This window comes from Alosa sapidissima, chromosome 1 (assembly GCF_018492685.1).
Source record: "Alosa sapidissima isolate fAloSap1 chromosome 1, fAloSap1.pri, whole genome shotgun sequence".
NCBI classification, from domain to species: Eukaryota; Metazoa; Chordata; class Actinopteri; order Clupeiformes; family Clupeidae; genus Alosa; species Alosa sapidissima.
This window is the reverse complement of record NC_055957.1, coordinates 52,133,056-52,154,282: the sequence shown is the minus strand read 5'-3', so window position 1 is coordinate 52,154,282 and position 21,227 is coordinate 52,133,056. Positions and strand designations below refer to the sequence as shown.

Sequence of the window (21,227 nt, the reverse complement as noted above, 5' to 3'; positions counted from 1 at the left end):
GGGAGTTTTTATATATTGTCATACATGACTGTAATTGCTTTGTTTAGATTACTTTGTGATTTGCTTTGTTTAGATGATTTTACCATTTACTTTGTTTAGATTATTCGGCTATTTGCTTTGTTTAGATTCTTTTTTTCTTTCCAGGAAGCTTTCAGATCAGTGGTGTCATAATATGACTAACTTTATTGGTACAAATTATTTAGTCTATTACTATTATTAATATTTTCATGTAAGCATAAACTGTACTGTAAACTGTTCATTTATTATGATGACGTTTTATTTTACTGTATGTCTCTTTGGACAAGAACATCTGCTAAGAACCATATCCATTACCATCAAGCAGTTAACTCAAGTTTTGAAATGATATTATGAGCAGAAAACTGACTTGATATTAGGGTGTGTGAATCATTATCTCCCACTGGTGGCCTAAATCTCTGGTCTCAAAAGTGGTTGAAAAGTGGTGGACGTGTATGTGTGTACGTGTAAGCGTCAGACAGCGTGAGAAAGCCAAATCCCTCTTGTCTACAGAATGAATGTGAAACATCTGGTCAGGTTATCAGTTAAAAATAATTTTAAATACATTTATTCATTTTTTTTTTAAACACGAGAACATTTTTTTCCACAGTTGAACAAAATACACATTTACACATTATTTTACAGAGATCATCTTCAAAGACTGGCTTGCAAGAATGGAAGGGGAAAAATAAGAAATTGCGTTGCTGAACAATGACTAATTTTCACATCACAAGCTCCTGTTGCAAATAAACATTATCCACTGAGTGGAGAAAATAAATACAGGTTCTGTTCAGCTTTGGCATTCATGACATCTCATATTTTCCACCTGAAGCGTTCACTACCCATGAAGGAGTATCTTAACTGCATGCATAATGCAATACATCCCCTGCCAACTCCTTACCAACTGCAGGCAAAATATTTTAAAATAAGATTAAAACACAGTAAAGTAATCCACCTCAAATCTTTCAAGTTGTTACGAGAATCTGTTGTTAACATGGCAGACCTTGCAGCGTAGTCTGGTGATGATCCACTCTAGCAGTTGTTGATTTGTATAAACTAGCCCTGTCAAACATAAAACATCTAACTTGGCTTGGGAGGAAGACTATTTCAATTAATTTTCTACTTCGACTAATTGTTAAATACATGTTAATTGATGATCAAAAACGACCATGATCAAACCATAAAAAGGGACATTTCTGGTACTGATAGTCTGATGGCTGACACCTCTGATCATGCATATCAATTGTACTGAAAAGGAGAACTCAGATTAAGGAGTGACATCGTCCATCACAGTGACAAACTTAATTCACTATTAATCTCACATCCTTTCACTTGGACAGGCTGCACTGATGGAGCGTGAGGTGCTTATTTTCCCTAGCAGGTGAAGCCAGCTGACAGTCTGTGGATGTGTGAGTGTGGAAGCACATGCATGCAAAGCATTACTCAAAAGGTTCCATGAGTGCTGTAACCGCGGCGACACTGCGATGTAGAGGCTGCAAGCCATTACTATTCCTCTCACCAACTTCCTCCTCGCACAATAATACGATTTTGCAACCACTTCACAGAAGCAATATTTATCTCTAGTATACAATAAACCATTTTCTTTTTTACTCTATTCAATTAATTGGATTTTTGATATACTGACTCCTTTGGTACATTCACTGTCAAATATTAGTTGAAATGTTGAAAAGTGCTGCTCTTGTTAATACAAGTCAAATTTCGTTTCAGTCCAACAAAGGTACGTATATATGCAGTGTGAAGAGTATTCAAACAATGAAGCTCAGAGCGCTCAACTGTTCTGAGGGTGAAACAACACAGTAGTGATAATTCTACAATGGATTTGTTTGAGCTATAAAATATGAACATACCTCCGCTGTCTATTGCTTCTTTCTGCATCCGTCAATAGAGGCCGTGCCAGACCTATACAGGACTGAAACATCAGGCTCCCCAGGGTCTCCCCTCTCTGATAAGAATGTCCCTAAGATGATTACTGAAGAGCAAATATAGATCTAGAGAGGCTCTCATCCACAACTATGCCGTCCTCTCTGCCTACCCAACAAAATCAACTTCACAAGCCACTGGACGTTCCTGAGGGTAATCTACCCAAGCAGGCTGACCAGCCCAACGTCCTGGACCCCCCCCCCCCCCCACCGCTTCCCCCTTAGACAGCACACCAGGCCACTCTGTCCAGCCACAAGTCCACCTGTCCAGACCTTCCCCACTGGTTGCAGTCCCACCTGAGGAGGTGAGGCTTCTAGAAGGGCATGCCACCGGTAATCTGCCGCGCCACCTGCTCCTCGGTGCTCTCCTCCTTGTCCTTGCTGCGCTCCTTGTTCCAGTCCTTGAGGCCCTCGGGCAGAGAGGTGTCCTCCTCCATGCTGCCTGTGCCCTCCACAAACTCCTCATAGGTGGACTTCTCGGCAAACGGCCGTGGCCCCAGCAGCTCCACCATGTCGCTTTTGTCCAGGACTTCCTTCTCTAGGAGACGCAGTGCCACCTGGTGGCGAGGAGAAGTTAGGTCAGGTATCAAGAGAGGGCATAGATTAGATAGATACTTTATTGATCCCCAAGGGGAAATTCAAGAAGATTTCATTCTGTTGTCTAAAATCACAGTGGTATCATTTCTTGCAAAGACTTACGGTCAAGGTAATTTTTAGCAAAGTGCTTTATGACTTAATCACAATAATACTGTCCTCCTAATCATACTACAACACACAAATCAATGGGCATTCACATGCGTAATTTTATTGTGACGTGTGAAGTCATATGGATAATTGCTAGTGACGTGCAAATTGTTTTGTCAGCAGCCCAGTACCTTCTCCACTTCCGCCTTCTTCTCTTTGAGGAGCTTGGTGGTGCGCTCGTACGCCTCGGTGATGAGGATGCGCACCTCTGTGTCGATCAGACGGGCGGTGGCCTCGCTGTAGGGCTTCTCCAGCACCATCTCGCCCTGTCGGGGCAGGTCAAACGACACCTGGCCCACCTTTTCATTCATGCCAAACTGCACAATCTGTGAAAATACGCATTCATGTGTTACACAGTGCAAAAATACATGTGAAGAGGTAAACTACATTACTAGCAAAACTAGACATACATTTATTTAGCATTATACAACAGTTAGGTCCGGTCAAGCAATTGCCTTCGGCACTCGGCCTTTGGCCTGGTACCTACGGCCGAATTACAGCCGTGGCGTTATCCTTTACCAACACCACTCATGTCATATTGCTTAAGTAGTGATTGTGAACATAGCATTGCTCCTCTTTTGGCAATATAATTAAGCATAAAGATCCAAAGTCCAAAAATCATGAAAATAGACCACATACAGCGACTATACAGTCACCTTACAAAGTTAGCACACCCATGCTAGACGGTTGACTAAATAGAGGAATAAAAAAAAATAATCTTTTGGAAACTGGTCTTAATGAGGAAAAATCCAACCTTTAAGGACACAAACTTTAGCATGGGTGTGCTAACTTTGTAACGTGACTGTATAACGCAGCATAAATGACAAATGTGAGCAGTCCAACAGATTACCTGAGCGTAGGCACTCTGCGTGACCTTCTTGAGGTCATCCTGTGCACCGGTGGTGATGCGGCTAAAGAAGATCTCCTCGGACACGCGTCCCCCCAGCGTCATGCACATCCTGTCCAGCAGCTGCTCCTTAGTGTACAGATACTGCTCCTTGGGCAGGTACTGGGCGTACCCCAAGCCCTTCCCACGCGGGATTATGGACACCTGATTACACAGGGCATCATAATTATTTAATCCATCACCAGTCATTCCACATTACGTTACCAATTACAAATAATAAACCATGTCTATCCATCACAAAAGACGATGTATATCACGAGAGCGATGGAAGTCCTGTATGTTGTCCAGTGTCACCCAGCTCGGCTTGGCTCACCTTGATGAGGGGGTCAGCGTGCTCCAGGTACCAGCCGGCCACAGCGTGGCCAGCCTCGTGGTATGCCACCGTCTTCTTCTCCTCAGGCTGCAGCACCTGGGTCTTCTTCTCCAGACCTGCACACACACACACACACACACAGAATGTGTCGAATCAGATAAGGCTGTTGCTGCATCGATTTTGTTCAAACTTTGTCTACATCATGAATGGGTCCCAAAACCAGGGCCTATCAAATATTTCTGTTTATTATATGGCTCTTTACAGTGCTAGTAGAACATCCGTTCTGCGAAAAAAAAATCACACTAATCAATTTGTCTCCATCTACTACTCCATCCCCCACTCTTGAAACTTTTGTGTATGCCTGTGTGTGTGTGGGCCACACAGAAAGTAGCCTACTGGCGCTGCAAAGGTGAATAGATTTGTAGCACTAGCCAAAAAATGTGTAGCACTGTTATAAAACCTTTAAAATCTCTAAACAATCACAAGTAGGGAAGTTCATCACAGTTCATCCATTGCAACTGGACTGACATGTACACCTGTAGGCTACAGTCTAGTTGCATCTCCCATAGGCCCAATAGTGATCAACCCAGAAATGTTGAGCATCCTAAAGTTTTATTGCAGAAATGTCATCTATAGGCCTAGTGGATGGATTTCAACTTGGTTGCTAAAAGTTCCACCTTGGGCAATTTGCATAATTAGCATTAGTGGCTACTTCTGCTCCCCGAGCGCCGCTGTTGTTGCAGGCAGCTCACTGCGCCGGGATTAGTGTGTGCTTCACCTCACTGTGTGTTCACTGTGTGCTGAGTGTGTTTCACTAATTCACAGATTGGGATAAATCCAGAGACCAAATTTCCCTCACAGGATCAAAAGAGTATATATACTTATACTTCTAAATGGGACCCACTGTACAGTAGCTGAAGGTCTCTGGCTAAAGCAGCCATAATGAAAATGTTATCATTGTTTGGATACTGTGTGTGTGTGTGTCTGCGTGTGTGCGTGTGCGTGTGCGTTTGTGTGTGTGCGTGTCTGTGTGTATGTGGATGTGTGTGTGCATGTATGTGTGCGTGCATACATGTGTGTGTGTGTGTGTGTGTGCGCGTGTTTGTTTGTGTGTTTGCGAGAAAGAGTGTATGTGTGAGACAATCCTCTTCCAGCAACCCTTCGCTCAACACCACCATCTACAGGCCAATGAGTGTACAGTCACTAAATGTACAAATAACTTAACCCCCCCCATGGATGAAATTCTACGAAACTTGGCATACCCCCAGAGAATGTCAGGTTAATCATACACATAAAATTTGGTGCAGTTCTGAACATCTTAACTGAAGATAGAGGCGATTAAAGCAAATCACAAATGAGTGATTATGGGCTTGGGCTAGGTTGATGTGGCCCTTGAGACCAACATACCATAAAAATGTCTTCATCCTCAGTGCCACGGTTCAGGTAGTTATTTAGGAAAAACTGGGGGGGGGGGGGGGGGGCCCAGGGACCAAACAACATGTTTCCATAAAAGTCTAGTGGGGCTACATACCCACTAAATTTCATGTGCCCCGGGTATCATTGACCAAAAATTCAGGGGGGGGGGGGGGGGCAGGGAAACTTTGACAATCCCTATATGGATCATAATAAATGGGATAATGTATGGAACGCCAGTCATTATTGCGAAAATAAGTCCCTTCGAGGCGACGCAAGACCCCTCCGCGTCCGGTTCGCCCTGTCTGTACTTATTTTCCCGATAATGACCAGCCATACATGCATTATCCCATACACCTTATTCCCAATTTTTTTTTCACCCCATGATATTACTTGAGTTTTTAACAACACAGACTAGGTATAATGTTTTAAGATAGTAATGGCCTCAAAGATGCGTACAGTATAGGTAGATAAGGCATTTTTGAGTGTGTTAAAATTATTTTAAAAAATGGTAACACTTTACTTGACAGTATCGGCATAAGAGTGACATGACACTGGCCCAAGCTGTGGCGCAACTGGCTGGGGCACCTGCACCGTACGCTGGCGACCCAGGTTCGATTCCTGCCCAGGGGTCCTTGCCGGATCCCACCCCTGCTCTCTCTCCTATTCGCTTTCTGTCACTCTCCACTGTCCTATCAGTAAAGGCATAAAAAGCCCGGAAAAAAAAAAAAATCAGAAAATGAACACATGACACTGTCATGAACCTTGACCCTGACCCTAATCCTAATCCTAACCCTTGCTTAGTATGGTAAAAACTGAATGTCACTTAATAACAGAAGCGTTATGTCATAAACGTTTATGACTTGTTTATGACAACTTCATGACAGTGTCATGTCACTCTATGTCGATACTGTCAAGTAAAGTGTAACCAAAAAAATAAATAAAAATGAAATAATTTTACAGGTCTTAGTTTTGGGACCTAAACATTATCTAGAAAAACTCGGGGACTGTCAGATGTTGCGGCAACCATTTTCCTGGATTCTGTCTGATTAGACACAGAATGTACAGGTGGGGAGGGTCCCTACGCCGTTGCTTACCCAGCGATGTGACAGAAAAGAGCCGACAGAGCCAGCAGCATGCAAGTGCGTCATGACATCTCACCTCCAATCACACGTTCGATGGCCTGTTCAAAGTGCTTCGGGTTGATGGCATCGGAGAGGTGACGGGCAGCAATCAGCGCTGCCTCATTGCAGACGTTGGCAATGTCCGCACCTGACACACAGCAGCACAGAAGATAACAGTCAACACATGGACGTCACAGTTGTGCTCTTAAAACAGCACAGACCCTAGCCAAATCCACACAAAGCAATTTCATGTTAAATCTGTGATTGTTTCTCACCTGAGAAACCAGGAGTGAGAGCAGCCATTTTCCTGGCCAGAGCATCTTTATCCACCTCTGCATCCAGCTTAAGGGGCCTGAGATGCACTCTGAATATGGAGGCTCTGCCTTTGATATCTGGAGGACCTGAACGACAAATAAGATGACCATAACTGTTTCTTTAGACATACACTTTGCTTTCTGGTCTCAGAAGAGAACCTCTGAAAAATAAAGCCATTGCTGCTTGATTGATGTGATTCAGTAATTGCCATAATTGAATTTGAGAGATAATCCTTTCACAGTAGTAAAACGGCCATGCTCTGTGGGATTGTTTCATTGTGGGATTGTTTTCATTGTTGACATTCGGGGTTCTATTTCAGAAAAGGCAATTATTCCATAAAAATTATGTCATTACAGGGTTATTTTTGCCAGTTTAAAACAATCAGCATTAGCCAATGCCTGAGCACATAAGCCGATTAACAGGCAGGCACATCTGTGGGCAGCCCAGTGTTGTTGGGGTGCGATCAGACAGGACGCAATTTGCCACTTGTAAAATGCGAGGTGCACCATGTTTTCATAAAAACCTTAGTTCTTTAAGCGCTTCTTATGCGTTATGGTTTGTATAATATTGTTTTATTTCCATTAGGCTGTTCATTAATTTGACATTATTGTTTATTATTTATATTCTCCTTAATATAGTCTTACCATGTCATTGTTTTTTATATTATTGATTGAATGGACACTATTGTTTATTATTGCTTTTCCCCTCATTTTCATTGCTTATTTTGTTAGGCTATTTATTGAATTGACATTGTTGTTTATTATTGCTATTCTCCTTATTATAGTTTGACCAACATTCTAATCTGTTCCCTGTTATATTTTAAATATTATGTTGTTTTTTTGTATTTGTGTGTCGCTTTGGACAAAGGCGTCTGCAAAGTCCCATAACCATAAAAACGCAAATGATGTGAGGCGCTTTTCAGCTTTGTGTTGAACATTTGTCCAATTTAAGGTGGCAAAAACGTGAGATGCGACAGGCGCACCAAATGCGATGAAATCTGGGCGCATAAGCAGCTAGTTGCTAGGTTACGGGGACGCTGGCGAGACACGCCGCTCCGTTTGGCATCATGTTTGTTTTTATGTAATGTTCGTAATTTTATGTAATGTTCTGTTATTTTTTTTTGTATTTATTTGTCAAGTTAAATGTTTTCACCCTTTATTTTTATTATTCTTGATAGTTTTTGTGTTATTCTTCTCTAACGGTAACCTTAGTTTCTATTTGACTGGGCTGATGAGCTTGCCTTGACTAGCCGTCCCTCTTCCATCTGACGCTGCACATCCTCTGTCTGGACTGGAAAGATTGCTCAATGGGCCTACTCTATGAGAGATCTGCAGCTGCCAAGCTGCCATAAGGTTAACGTATAGCCTCTGACGCTGGGTGCCTGTAGTCTGGATTGAGTGCTGATGTGGGGAGCTCTGATGGCGGCGTCGGGAGCCATGAAGCCACAAACTGTCCTTGCTAAAGCCACCGAGCTGCTGATCAGCAGGAAGGTAGCCCATCATGACTTCAGACTGTTGTTCTTCCAGTGCTCTTCTCTCCAGACTGCCAGTAAATTCTCTGCGTTGATCTTGCATTGGCTGTGCGCAGTTTCACGCAGGTCATCATTGCCCTTGGACATTTTCAGCCGGTTGGAAATTGGACTAATTTTAACATGATTATTATTATTTTATCTATTTTATTTATTTATTTTCAATTTGCTGTGTTGTCTCTTTTGTGTGTCTTAGTGTCACGGGAACGCTGGCGACTACGCCGCTCCGTCCGGCATCTTTTGTCTTATTGTCTTTTGTTTTGTGTCAATGTCTTGTATGTGGAGCGCTTTGGGTTGCACTCTGTGCATGTTAAATGCGCTATACTAAATAAAACGGACTTGACAAAAACGCTTACAGCCAGTACGACACAACATAAAAAAGGCGGATCTCATTGCAAAAACTGCGTCCTGTCTGATCGCGGCCTTGCTGTGCAATAGGTGTGACACTGCTCCTTCTGTCAATTAAACTGCCAGTTTAATTGACAGAAGGAGCAGTGTCACACCTATTGTCACACCTATTGCACAGTGTCGTACTGGCTGTATACCGGCCGACCCCTAGAGGATGTTGCCCAGTGCAGGTTAACAACGTTGTACAGTAACTACTGGGAGAAAACGGCCCAAATTCCCTCAATCACCAGTGTTTTTATTTTTTCAAATAAATGATTTACAAAATTAAACTAACCAGAGAAAGATATTAGGGATCAGTCACCTTTTTCGAATATTAAAATAGTTGATTTAATTATAGAATATTGAATAGTTAATGTGATTATAATTTTATCTCCAAAAATGAAGAAATAAAGAAATAAAAGACATGTCTTTATATTTTAAGTAATGCCCTTATGTAACCTCAAGGTACTGATAATGCTCCAAATCCTACTGTAAACACTGTACCTATTCAATCTCTCAATAAAAGAAAAACACAACTCAACTTTTGAATATTAGTGGACTAATTCTCAGTAATTATCGAATTGTATTTTTGCCTGATATGTACATCCCTAAAACATATGCATTAACTGGGCTATAGGGACAATTTCAATATGACTGCTGCATGTGCAATATCAGCGGCATTTCATATTAAAATGGTCGGTCTACTGTTGAGACTGTATATCAGCTCCAATACATACCTATGTAAATCTGTCGGTCAAAGCGACCAGGCCTCATTAGTGCCGGGTCCAAGATGTCTGGTCTGTTAGTTCCAGCCAGGACAACTACATTAGTCGCTGTGTTAAAGCCTAAAAGAAATGGCAGGAACCACTATTAAACGTTTTTTACAAATTAGTCTCAATCAAACATCTTTCATAATAGATTCGATGGATTCTGATCTTGAAAGCAATCAAGATAAGAAAGACAACTAGAATCAAAATGCAAGTGAGGAGTGGGCTACGCACCATCCATTTCCACCAGTAACTGATTGAGAGTGTTCTCCTGCTCACTCTGCCCTCCAAAGTTACCACGGCCTCGCTTCCTCCCCACTGCGTCGATCTCGTCTATGAACAGGATGCAGGGGGCATTCTTACGTGCCAGTACAAACAGGTCCCGCACCTGAGCAATGACACGAGGGACTTTAGGATCAGATCCAGAAGAGATATGAAGCAATCAAACATTCAGAATATACAGTTTGTTAAAGCCATTTATTTCAGTGCATGTGACCAAAACATGAAAAAATGGAGATATAACCTCATAATGTACACACTCAACCCTCAGACAGTGTTGTCAAAATACCAAAAATATTGTTTTGATACAGATACCAAGTCAACAATTTCGATTTCAATACTTTTTAAAAAGTATCAGTGGTTATCCTAGAGTCTGCTAGACTAGAGTAACACACACGGAAAATTATGGTTTAAGTCATATGTTTCATATATTTGTTTATACGTTTATATATTTGTTATAAATTTATAGTATTCTATGATCTGCATAATTACTAATAGCTAAAAATATTTAGCAATTTGAATACTTCATATTGATTTTTAAATTATTACACTTGTCTTTAAAGGAGAATTCCGGTGTGATTTTGACATGAAGCGTGTTGAAACATGATACTGAGTGTGAACGTATGTCTCATAGTTTCGGCTTGTCCCCTGCACTCAGAAATCTGGCGCTAGTTAGCCAATGCTACCAACAGTTTTTCGATGGGGGTGCCTCGGGCATCGGCCTAGCCATGCAAATAAATCACTGTTTTACACCATTTACGAGGCTCAAAGAAGCTCCATACTTCATTGGTAGACTTCCGAGGGCCTTGACATTTAAAACGAGACATTGAGAACTTTGAAAAAGCACTGGTAGTTTACTTACAAGACGATTTATACAGACAGTATCTTCACAGAGTTTAGCGTTTGCAGCCATCTTGAATTTAATCACAATAAGTCGAGCGACGAGTAAGAATGAACAGGTATGAAAAGGGATCAGATTCCAAAAATAATTCTGTGGAAATTTTCTTCCAGTAGCAGCAACTGGAATCCATGCATTTCCACGGAATTATTTTTGAAATAATTGGACCCAGCAGGGTTGAAACGTTGAATTAAATAATTGGGAGTCAAAAGCAGTGTTGCGGACATTATATTTTTTCAATTAGGTCTAATTGAGTGCCTGTCTCTTTAAGAAGAATGTGAAAGTAATAATTAGCCTTCACAACAACAACAACAACACATTACATTTCTATAGCGCTTTTTCACAACACTCAAAGCACTTCACATTAACCACCACCAATGTGTAGCACCCACTTGGGTGATGCATGGCAGCCATTATGCGCCGGAACACTCATCACACACCAGCTTGAGGTGGATAGTGAGGGAGTGAATGAGCCAATTACACTGTGGGACAATTAGGGGGCCAGATTGAATGAGCCAGGTTGGGAATTTAACCAGGACACTGGGAAACCCCCTACTCTTTGCGATAAGTGCCATCTACTGGCCACCCACCAACACCACCTCCAGCAGCAACCTAGTTTTCCAAGGAGGTCTCCCATCTAAGTACTAACAAGGCTCACACCTGCTAACTTCAGTAATTCAGCAAAGACAGGGTATCAGTTGGTATGGCTGCTGGCTTCAGTCTCATGGTTTTAGGCGAGGATCACATCAGCCAGCGGCAAGTGGCAGCAGCAAACGTAACGCAACGCTCAGACCATAATAAGTTTTGTCTCGTTCCTAAGCAACACAAACGGTTTGTCAATTGAATACGCTCGCGTTGCGCTTTGAAAGTTGAACCAAGTTCAACGCTCAGCTTGTTCAACGTGAGCGTTACGCCAGCGTTGCCCACGTTCCGCTGCCAAACCATAGAGAACAATAGGAAACCTGCCGCTTGCCGCTGGCTAATATGATCCCCGCCTTAGGCTATTGAACAAATAGTTGCGCATAGTGCATAAAGAAGGATATGTGGATGCAACTCATTATGTTTTCTGCGTCATTAGATGAAACTAGATGTACTGCAGACAGTGTTGCCACAGTTACCTTGAAGAAGTAATCTGATTACTGATTACACCTTTAAAAAGTAACTTAGTGACTTTACTGATTACTTGATTTTAAAAGTAACTAAGTTAGATTACAAGTTACTTTATTAGTTACTCTCAGCAGCTGCCGACAACACCCCCACCGCCTCAACATAAAAATGATAACCGGTTTGGCCAATACTCAGTATACTGGAAGTGCATTTTAACAGTAATGTCAACAATGTATAGCAGACATCCTAACTTAACCTACTTAGATACTGAAATTCAGATGTTTGCTCAATAATGTCTAGTCAGTACACCAAATAAGAAAGGCCTATTGATAGAAATTGTGATAGTAAAATATGTAGATTTTGGTAGTTTGGCCTTTTCATGTAGCCTTGGCAACTAGCCACCTAGTATAGAGTAGAAAAACCTAGAGTAATATGCAAATTAAATTACACTTGTTAAACTCACCTCAACAAGTCTTTTGCAATCATTTAACCCGCCGTGAGCAATGCTAAAGTCACTGTTACAAACAGTGCAGTGTGCAAGACTATCATTATGTTTTACTCATATGAGACAATTAGGTACACTTTTGTGCAGTCTGATGTGAAATGGGTCTTAAATGTTCCTTTTTGAGGGGCACTGACTCTGCCATGATGCTCCTGTTCCTAGATACACTGACTGAACTGATTAATTAAGTTCGGGAGATATAAGCCCACCTACACTGAAAACTGATTGGTTGATTTAGCAAAAAAGACCAGGATGTTCTCTGTCTTGGATGCGCTTCAGGCACAAACGCACCACTCCTCTCTCTCTCCCTCTCCGTTGTGCGCGTTAAACTCAGATGCACACGCGATTTGAAGTCCGGTCTGGCTTGCGTGCTCTTGTTTGCTCTAGGTTCCGGGAGATTTTATGTAATTTACGGGTGTCAGAAAGCCGCTATCAATATGTGGGAGACTCCCAAAACTTCGGGAGACTTGGGATGTCTAGCTAGACAGCACTTTGTCGCCAGCACAGAATGTATAGGCTACAATGTACCTTAATGTTGTCATGTTTAGCTGACACAAACTCATAATAATGACTGTATAGATAAAATGTGCATCTCTCTCCTCCCTCCATTGTTGTTTAGCCTATACGTTTGTGTCGCTGCGTGGTTTTACACGTCCTCATGCTGAAAACATGAGCATAGCCTACATGACATTAATCCCCGAGACAAGAAGAAAGCAAATAATATATCTTTTTACTAAGGAAAATGACAAAAATATTAACGCAGTGACTTAGATAAGTAACTTTAATCTGATTACTGGTTTGTAAATAGTAGCACGTTAGATTACTCGTTACCAAAAAAAGTGGTCAAAATGAGACTAACGCGCTACTGGCATCACTGACTGCGGAGCAGTATAAAATATGACCATCGCCTAGTCCTGCCCTTTCTCTTCGCAAAAATAAATCACACTTGTCAATTTGTCTCCATCTTCTACTCCATCCCCTACTCTTGCCACTTTTGTGTATGTAAAAGCATGTGCATGTGTGTTTTGTTTATGGGTGCTTGTGTGTGTGTGTGTGTGTGTGTGTGTGTTCGCTTGTGAGTGTGTGTATGGGGGTATTGAGTTGTGTATGTGTGTGTGTGTATGTGTGTGTGTGTGTATGTGTGTGTGTGTGTGTGCGTTTGTGTATGTGTGTGCGTGTGCATGAGTGTGTATGTATGTTTGTGTGTGTACATGTGTGTTTATGCATGTGTGCATGTGTGTGTGCGTGTCTATGTGTGTGCATGTGTGTCTGTGTGTGTGTGTGTGGGCATTTGTGTGTGTGTGGGCATATGTGTGTGTGTGTGTGTGTGTGTACATGTGTGTTTATGCATGTGTGCATGCGTGTGTGCGTGTCTATGTGTGTGCATGTGTGTCTTTATGTGTGTGTGGGCATTTGTGTGTGTGTGGGCATTTGTGTGTGTGTGTGGGCATTTGTGTGTGTGTGTGGGCATTTGTGTGTGTGTGTGTGTGTGTGTACACATGTGTGTTTATGCATGTGTGCGTGTCTATGTGTGTCTTTATGTGTGTGTGTGTGTGTGTGTGGGCGTTTGTGTGTGCGTTTGTGTGTGGGCATTTGTGTGTGTGTGGGCATTTGTGTGTGTGTGTGTGGGCATTTGTGTGTGTGTGTGGGCATATGTGTGTGTGTGTGGGCATATGTGTGTGTGTGTGTATGCGTGCCTGTGTGTGTATGTGTGTGCATGAGTGTGTATGCGTGTGTGTATGTGTATGTGTGCACGTGTGTGCGTGTGTTTACGTGTGTGTGTGCGTGTGTTTACGTGTGTGTGCACGTGTGTGCGTGTATGCGCGTGTGGGTGTGTGCATGTGTGTGCGTGTATGCGCGTGTATGTGCCTGTTTGTGTGCGTGTATGTGCCTGTGTGTGTGTTTATGTGTATGTGTGTGTGCGTGTATGTGCCTGTGCGTGTATGTGCGTGTGTGTGTGTTTATGTGTATGTGTGTGTGCGTGTATGTGCCTGTGCATGTGCGTGTGGGTGTGTTTATGTACCGGTGTGTGAATATGAATGTATGCATGTGCGTGCTGGTGTGGGCAGCCCTTCACTCAACACCACCATCTACAGGCCGATTGGTGTACAGCCACTAAATCTACATATATTCATTTATTGTATGGCGCCCCACGAACAGAATTCCACAAAACTTGCCATGCATTCAGAGGGTGGATTTTCTGCAGTTTCCGTGCAGTTGGCGTGACATTCCTACATAGCAGAATGAGTCATTCTAGGAATCCTTGGCCACTGACAGCAAGGAACTAAGTGACAGATCTAAGTACCTTATTCACACACACACTAGGACCAGGCATACCTACAGGCCATAAATGAGCATCAAGGCACACACGGCCAACATTACGTACCCTGGCTGGACCCACGCCCACAAACATCTCCAGGAACTCTGACCCATTGACAGTGATGAAGGGCACGTTGGCTTCTCCTGCAGTGGCCTTAGCCAACAGCGTTTTCCCGGTTCCAGGAGGACCAGTCAAAATAGCACCCTATCAGTGAAGCAAATACAGAGGCGTTAGAGCACTACTCAAAATAATCCCTATTTATTCAAATGGACGACAAGGGCATTAAGATGATATTCAACCTTCATGAGGCTAGAGGCTACTCCTTAACCCTTAGAACCCTAAGCTGTTTTTAGGGCATTTTCACTACCTTTATTCATAAGGATTTATTCTGGTCATTGTAAGTGCCACACACACATATTATATATTGTTTTTTTTCGGCAGAGTCTAGGCTATCCAGATCTGCCATCATTTCATGTATTAGTACTAGCATTAATTTTTAATTAGATTTTTAAAAAATTAAAATATAAAATGCGTATTATAAAAATTCTTATATTTCAACATGTATCTCACCACAGCAAGCTCACAGCTCTACATGCATTTCATGTGTGTGTAGGGCAGACTGTCCTGAATCGGGCATTACAATTGCCATGTTAGAGGGATACTCAGGGGCTGAGCAATTTACAGAAATATGTGGTGTGTGATTTACGGAAATAAATGCCATTTTTTATTTAGTGATGAAAAATGACCTTTCTGCGCTCCATATCTGTGACACGAACTGATCTGACCTGACTTGACCCGAGGTTGCGTGTTAGCCTACATGCATATGGTGTATACACTCATAATGATTCTCAACTTTTTACTGCATTGCCATGAACAAAGTAAAGTAGGGCTGAAACGATTCATCGAGTTACTCGAATAACTCGATTACAAAAATTACTTGAGGCAAAAACCCTGCCTCGAAGCCTCGTTAAATTTCTATGACGCGCACTATACGCGCAGGGATCTGATTGTTCCACACGGACCGTTGTTCAGGAAGCACACCACTAGCGCGTGAATCGTACATTCTGAAATTTCTGGGGGAAATTTCTGGGAGTCAAGATATCCATAAATGGCAGAGAATGTCTAAAGTTTTCAAGTAAAGTTTTGGGATCATTACATACTCAAAAAGGAAAAGAACAAGCATCAGAACCTAAATATCCACTCCATGCTGTTTCACCAAGCTTCAATAAAGTAGGCTAGGCTATTTATCAATCTATCTAGCCTATCTATCATCTATCTACGTAGCCTATAGCCTACATTGATGTTGGCTGATTTTAATCACATACTGTATTTGTAGCGATGTCATGATAGCTTATTTAGCTTTGATGTTTTTAAGTAAGTAAACTTATTCACGTTCAATTGCAAGACAGTATGCCTAAAAAAGAACCCCTCACACACATGCATGCACCCTCATCTTTCCTCACGCACCGCACGCGTGCACACACACACACACAGGTTGCTAGGTTACCATAGCAAATAGGCTCATCCCAGAAATGATTTTTCAGTAGCCTAATGGTAAAATTATTTGTTAGTAGCCTAATGGTAGGCTATTTTTTAGTAGCCTAATGATAAAATTATTTGTTAGTAGCCTAATGGTAAATGCTGCAGGTGTAGAAATCTACATAAAACAGATATTTATGTTGATGTCAGGTCTAGATTACAGCATGAAACTTGTTGTAGGCTACACATTAATACATTAAATTGCTTTCCCTCTTCTCCCTACCAGCACTTCACAACATAGTATGGGCAGCTTTGTTCGCCCAGCTAAATCATGCACAAGAGGCTGCAATTTTACAGAGAGCATTTTGAACATTATTTAATTGATGGCACTGACACTTAAAAACTGGGTAAATTGCAATAAATGGGCTTAGTTTTGTAGCCTAATGTTGGAGTTAGAATAAATACCTCTGTGCCAATTGCTTGATCATTTTACAGCCATGTCATTTTCGTTATGCATTATGTGTTTTGGTTGTTTAAAAATGCAAAAAAAAAATGATCCGATTAATCGATAAAGTGCTAGATTAATCGATTACAAAAAGAATCGATAGCTGCAGCCCTAAAGTAAAGGCAAAAAAGGTGTTTCTTTGTTGAACAAATTGGGATGCAATGTGAGCCTTGAATTGGATGCCATGCAGGAATTTGCTAGGATCTCAAAACCGGATTATGAACATGCTTTGCCATAGAGAAACACACGATAGCGTTGGATTATAAACATGCTTTGCCACAAAAACAAAAAAAATGTGGGGTAAGTTCAGCTATATGAAGTTATTATTTTGCGGTCACTTCGTCTGTTTTATAACCCAGAAGGATGTACTGGTATCAAATGATAGCTCTGAGTCTCCTCTTTCATCTGACATGCGTATCTATCAAATCACGGGTCCGCGAGTAATTCAAACGAGAGTAATGGGTGTGCAGCGTTGGTTTGTGTACATGACGTTATTATTTTGCAGTCACTTCGTCTGTTTTCGTAAGCCAGAAGGATCGATATACATGGTACCAATTGATAGCCCTGAGTCTCTTCTTTCATCTGATATGCTTGCCATATCTATGTGATGACGGGTTCGTGAGAAATTCAAACGAGAGTAATGGGTGCGCAGGTGAACGCAGAGAAGTATAGACTGTAAATATGATGCAATTTGATTTAATTTCATGATTTTTTTTTATTTTCATACTTGATCGTACAGACAAGTGTGTAGTCTCGTTGGAAAGCCCCACTTCTGCTCTTTCGCGCAATAAAGGTTTCATCTCGCTGCGATGAACAGTTCCGGAGCAATGTAACAGAGAAGAAAGGGTGTGTTTTTTGACGCACTTTGCGTCAATTGGGTTCTAAGGGTTAAGAACCATGTCTATATTTGTAGAACAAACGACCAGTGTACCTTGGGGATCTTTGCTCCAAGGTCCTGGTACTGTTTGGGGTTCTTGAGGAAGTTGACAAACTCCATGATCTCCAGCTTGGCCTCCTCGCAGCCCGCCACATCCTTGAACTTGATGTCGATCTCGTCACGGAGCACCTTGGCGGTGGTCTCGCCCACGCTGAACAGGCCGCCCATGCCCCTGCCCGGTCTGCCAGCTCCTGCAGGACCACGGCGGAGCATGAAGAGCAGGAAGCCGATGATCAGCACAGTGGGCAGCATGCTGAGGAGGAAGGACCTGGTGGAGCAGGACATAGGCAGGGTCATAGAGCAGTGTCCTCTGCAGCTCCCTTAGACTCTTAAGAGTGCCACAACTATATAATAATGTCCCGTGTATTTGCCACATTGTGTATAAACTGCAGGACAGTATTTTATGCTAATTAAAAAAAAAACATGTATTAACCAAATTGCCCAATAAACCAGAATCAGATCATGCTTTAATCATAAAGAGGAATGTAAAGTTAGAAAAGTTATGCATTCCCATGTACAGGCCACCTCTGTGTATTAATCTCAATGTATTATGAATGGCCAGTTCTGGCTCCCTCCTACTCATCTGTATTAAGTGTTTTGTAAAAACTATAGCATCTCTAGGGGAGCCTTACCCATCACTCTCAGTGGAGTAGACAACTGGGAGCCTGTTCTCCCCTTCAATGCCCATCTCTATCTGGGCTGTCTCCAGGTTACGCTCAAATGTGTCCACACTCCCAATGTTGAACCAGACATATTGCTGCAGATATAACAGAAAGAGTGGAAAGGGTAATCAGAATACAGAAACAGTCAGTCTTCCATGGTTATAAATGATAATAAATGTGTCATCTGATAGTGAGAAGATACTATCAGTAAAACATGAATGTTGATTAGAAACAATACTCACTCCATCAACTGGGGTCTTTCCTGGGGCAAATACCACTTTGACATACCGTTTGTTGACAACCTCTAATCTGTCAACCTGATGAAAAGTTACACTTCATGTCAGTATGTTTCAGAGGTTACACTCTTACATACACACAAAGTAAGTTAACTAACTACAAAATAAAACAAAACTTACAACGCCTTTGGAGAGATACAGGTTCACAAAGTCTTTCCAGGTAACTTCCCTCCCACCATCTCGGAAAAAGAAGTAATAAGTGATAACTGTCCAAAAAGCAGCTCCGCTCAGGAAAAAAGCACGGAACTCTTTGTCATCCCATGGCACTTCACCCTGAACACACCAAAAGAATCATAGTTATGCTTACTTCTTAATAGTGACTGTGGTTTCTACAATATTAGCACATGAATCTAAGAGCTCATTACATTTGCTCTGGCATATCCACTGATGGGGTATTATCCAGGCAAGATGACCAATATTGCAAGACAAAAAATAAACTACACAGACTACAATCTTACCTTCTGGAGACGGCTAAACCAGGAACTCTCATCTTTTCTTCCTCCTCTTTTTCCTCCTCCTCCCGAACCACCACCACCACCACCGCCACCACCACTGGACCTACCAGCTCTGTTGGCATTACTTGGCTTGGCCTCTGAGATGATGCAATTAACAACTTTTAACAACTTTTAATGGTGAGGGGACAAAGAAACAAAAGATAAGACACACTTCTGCCTACAGAACTGAGTAGAACAAAACACTTGCCTTTAGCCTCAGCTGGTTTCGGTTCACTGTGTTTTGGGCTCGTCTTGTTAGGGAAATATTTCTCAAACCCTACAAGATATTCAGAGATGCCCGCTGAGCACAAAAGCATTGTCCACAAACAAAGTTCTGCTGTACACCTTTAATATGCAATTAAAAGGTTTATTACCCTACTACAGATAGTATTTAATATACAGTCTACCTTTGGGAGGTTTAGAGCATAGTCTTCTATAGGCACCTAAAACACTCCAGAGCAAGGATCCTCTTTCAAGACCAGAGGGAGTTTGAGTTTCAGCTTGGCTTGAGACCTTTCATGAGATAAGATCAACACTTTTCATGAGACAGGAGACAAACATGGGGAAAAAATCATTAGGCCTACATAATAAATGTAAACCAATCAGAGCGTGTGCAGAGTGGAATCATAACGTTGACATAAACCAAGCTAGACAGCCACATATAACTTAAATATGGGTTACAATAGTTACATCAATTCCGCTCTACAGCGGTCAATGTAAAAAAAACTAATTTACCTTCATATTAGCTGTTACATTTTTGAGTGAGAAAAACAAACCACAATCTCTCCAACCACAACATAATCCATGTTGCGCGATTGTGAACTTGAGCAAGAGAAGGACTGGCTAGCAGCAAATATGCAAACAAAGCGATAACACAATCTACATCCCCTTCTATAGACCGACACCACCTCACAGTTTAGTAATAGCAGTGCTACTAGCTGGAAGTAAAGAAAAATGCAAACGTTACCTAACGCAATGTCATTCCTAGGCCTGTATGGCTCCTTGCTGGTTAGCTTGTCAACTAACTTAGCTGGCTAACTTGTCAACTCATGACAGTCAGGTTAAAAGGGTATTTTTCCAAGTAACTACTAAATAAACAATAACGTTGTAATTAAACTAGCATAGTAATTTAGCGAGAGGCGTATACCGTTTACGCTAGATTACAATGACATAGATAGAGAACAGGCTTTCATGTCAGTTCCATAATCTTAGTTTGCACCTACCTGTCGTAACGTTACATAGTTTGTTGATCTGACGTTTGGAGGTAAATTTATCTTGGAAAGGTTCCTGCAACCTCTTGATAAGAAGAGATATCGGTGGGCCATCACGACCCGCTTCAAATGAATTACAACTAAAACAGAAAATTAAGCACAGATCGTATTTGTACGAACGATGTCTGTGATATAATTTCCCTTCGCACCACACTCCGCCATCACTAGACGATTACGTCACAGCCTGTATATGACAGTATTTCCGGTTGTGTTGATCAAGCTGTGTAGTTTGAACATATTTTTATAGTCCTAATAGATTACTTTAATTCATTTATTTTTATATTCTCACATCACAAACTTGCCTGTTTGTTCTACTGTTTATAATGGCCAAATAAAAAAAATGGACAGAAAATTAGTCTATATGTGTAGACCTATTCATAGGCCATAGTAAACTAAACTATGTACCGCATTGCTGTACAAAATTCGACCGCTGCTCAGTCCTATACATCCTCTCTGTGACAATAAATAACGCTTGTCAATTTGTCTCCATCTTCTACTCCATCCCCTACTCTTGCCACTTTTGTATGCTTGTATGTGTGTGTGTGTGTGTGTGTGTGTGTGTGTGTGTGTGTGTGTGTGTGTGTGTGTGTGTGTGTGCCTGTGTGTGTGCGTGCGTGTGTGCATGCCTGTGTGTGTGCATGCCTGTGTGTCTGATTGTGTGGATGTGTGTGTGCGTGCATGCGTGTGTGTCTGTGCGTGTGGATGTGTGTGTGTGTGTGTGTGTGTGTGCGTGCGTGCGTGCGTGCGTGCGTGTGTGTGTCTCATAGAGCCTGACCAATATGGGATTTTGAAGGCCGATACCGATTTCGAAATTTGAGTTTTTCAAAAACTGATAACCGATATATCGGCCGATTTTTAACAAACACAATGTAAAAATGTTCTCCCATAACAAGGTGCTAAACAAGAAATAAGAAATAAAAGAGTGTATAGAATAGAAAGAATAGTAAGAAAATAGGTCTTTGTTCTGTGATAACCACATTGCCACAAACTACATGTGAGCAGTTAATGACTCTCCCTTTATGCA

General features: G+C 41.8%; 1 protein-coding gene across 1 annotated transcript; it reads right to left on the bottom strand.

The window, feature by feature from the left end:
• Positions 1-815: 815 nt before the first annotated feature.
• On the bottom strand, positions 816-20,392 carry afg3l2 (AFG3-like AAA ATPase 2). Its single transcript, XM_042071647.1, has 17 exons — positions 20,156-20,392; positions 19,340-19,445; positions 19,141-19,209; positions 18,897-19,030; positions 18,559-18,711; positions 18,385-18,459; positions 18,113-18,237; positions 17,475-17,748; positions 14,626-14,763; positions 9,688-9,841; positions 9,424-9,531; positions 6,732-6,857; positions 6,494-6,604; positions 3,920-4,035; positions 3,550-3,750; positions 2,831-3,025; positions 816-2,512 (listed from the first exon to the last, which is right to left on the bottom strand). Exons 1-17 carry the CDS (start codon positions 20,255-20,257, stop codon positions 2,270-2,272), a joined length of 2,430 nt encoding a protein of 809 aa, XP_041927581.1. The 5' UTR covers positions 20,258-20,392; the 3' UTR covers positions 816-2,269.
• Between the last annotated feature and the right edge of the window lie 835 nt (positions 20,393-21,227).

Coding starts and splice junctions, on each gene's coding strand:
- afg3l2 (XM_042071647.1), bottom strand. CDS start 20,257: ATGGCCCACCGATATCTCTTCTTATCAAGAGGTTGCAGGAACCTTTCC. Junction 17,749..18,112: donor TACTCCACTGAGAGTGATGG/GTAAGGCTCCCC, acceptor CTGCTCCACCAG/GTCCTTCCTCCTCAGCATGC. Junction 9,532..9,687: donor GTTACTGGTGGAAATGGATG/GTGCGTAGCCCA, acceptor CATTTCTTTTAG/GCTTTAACACAGCGACTAAT.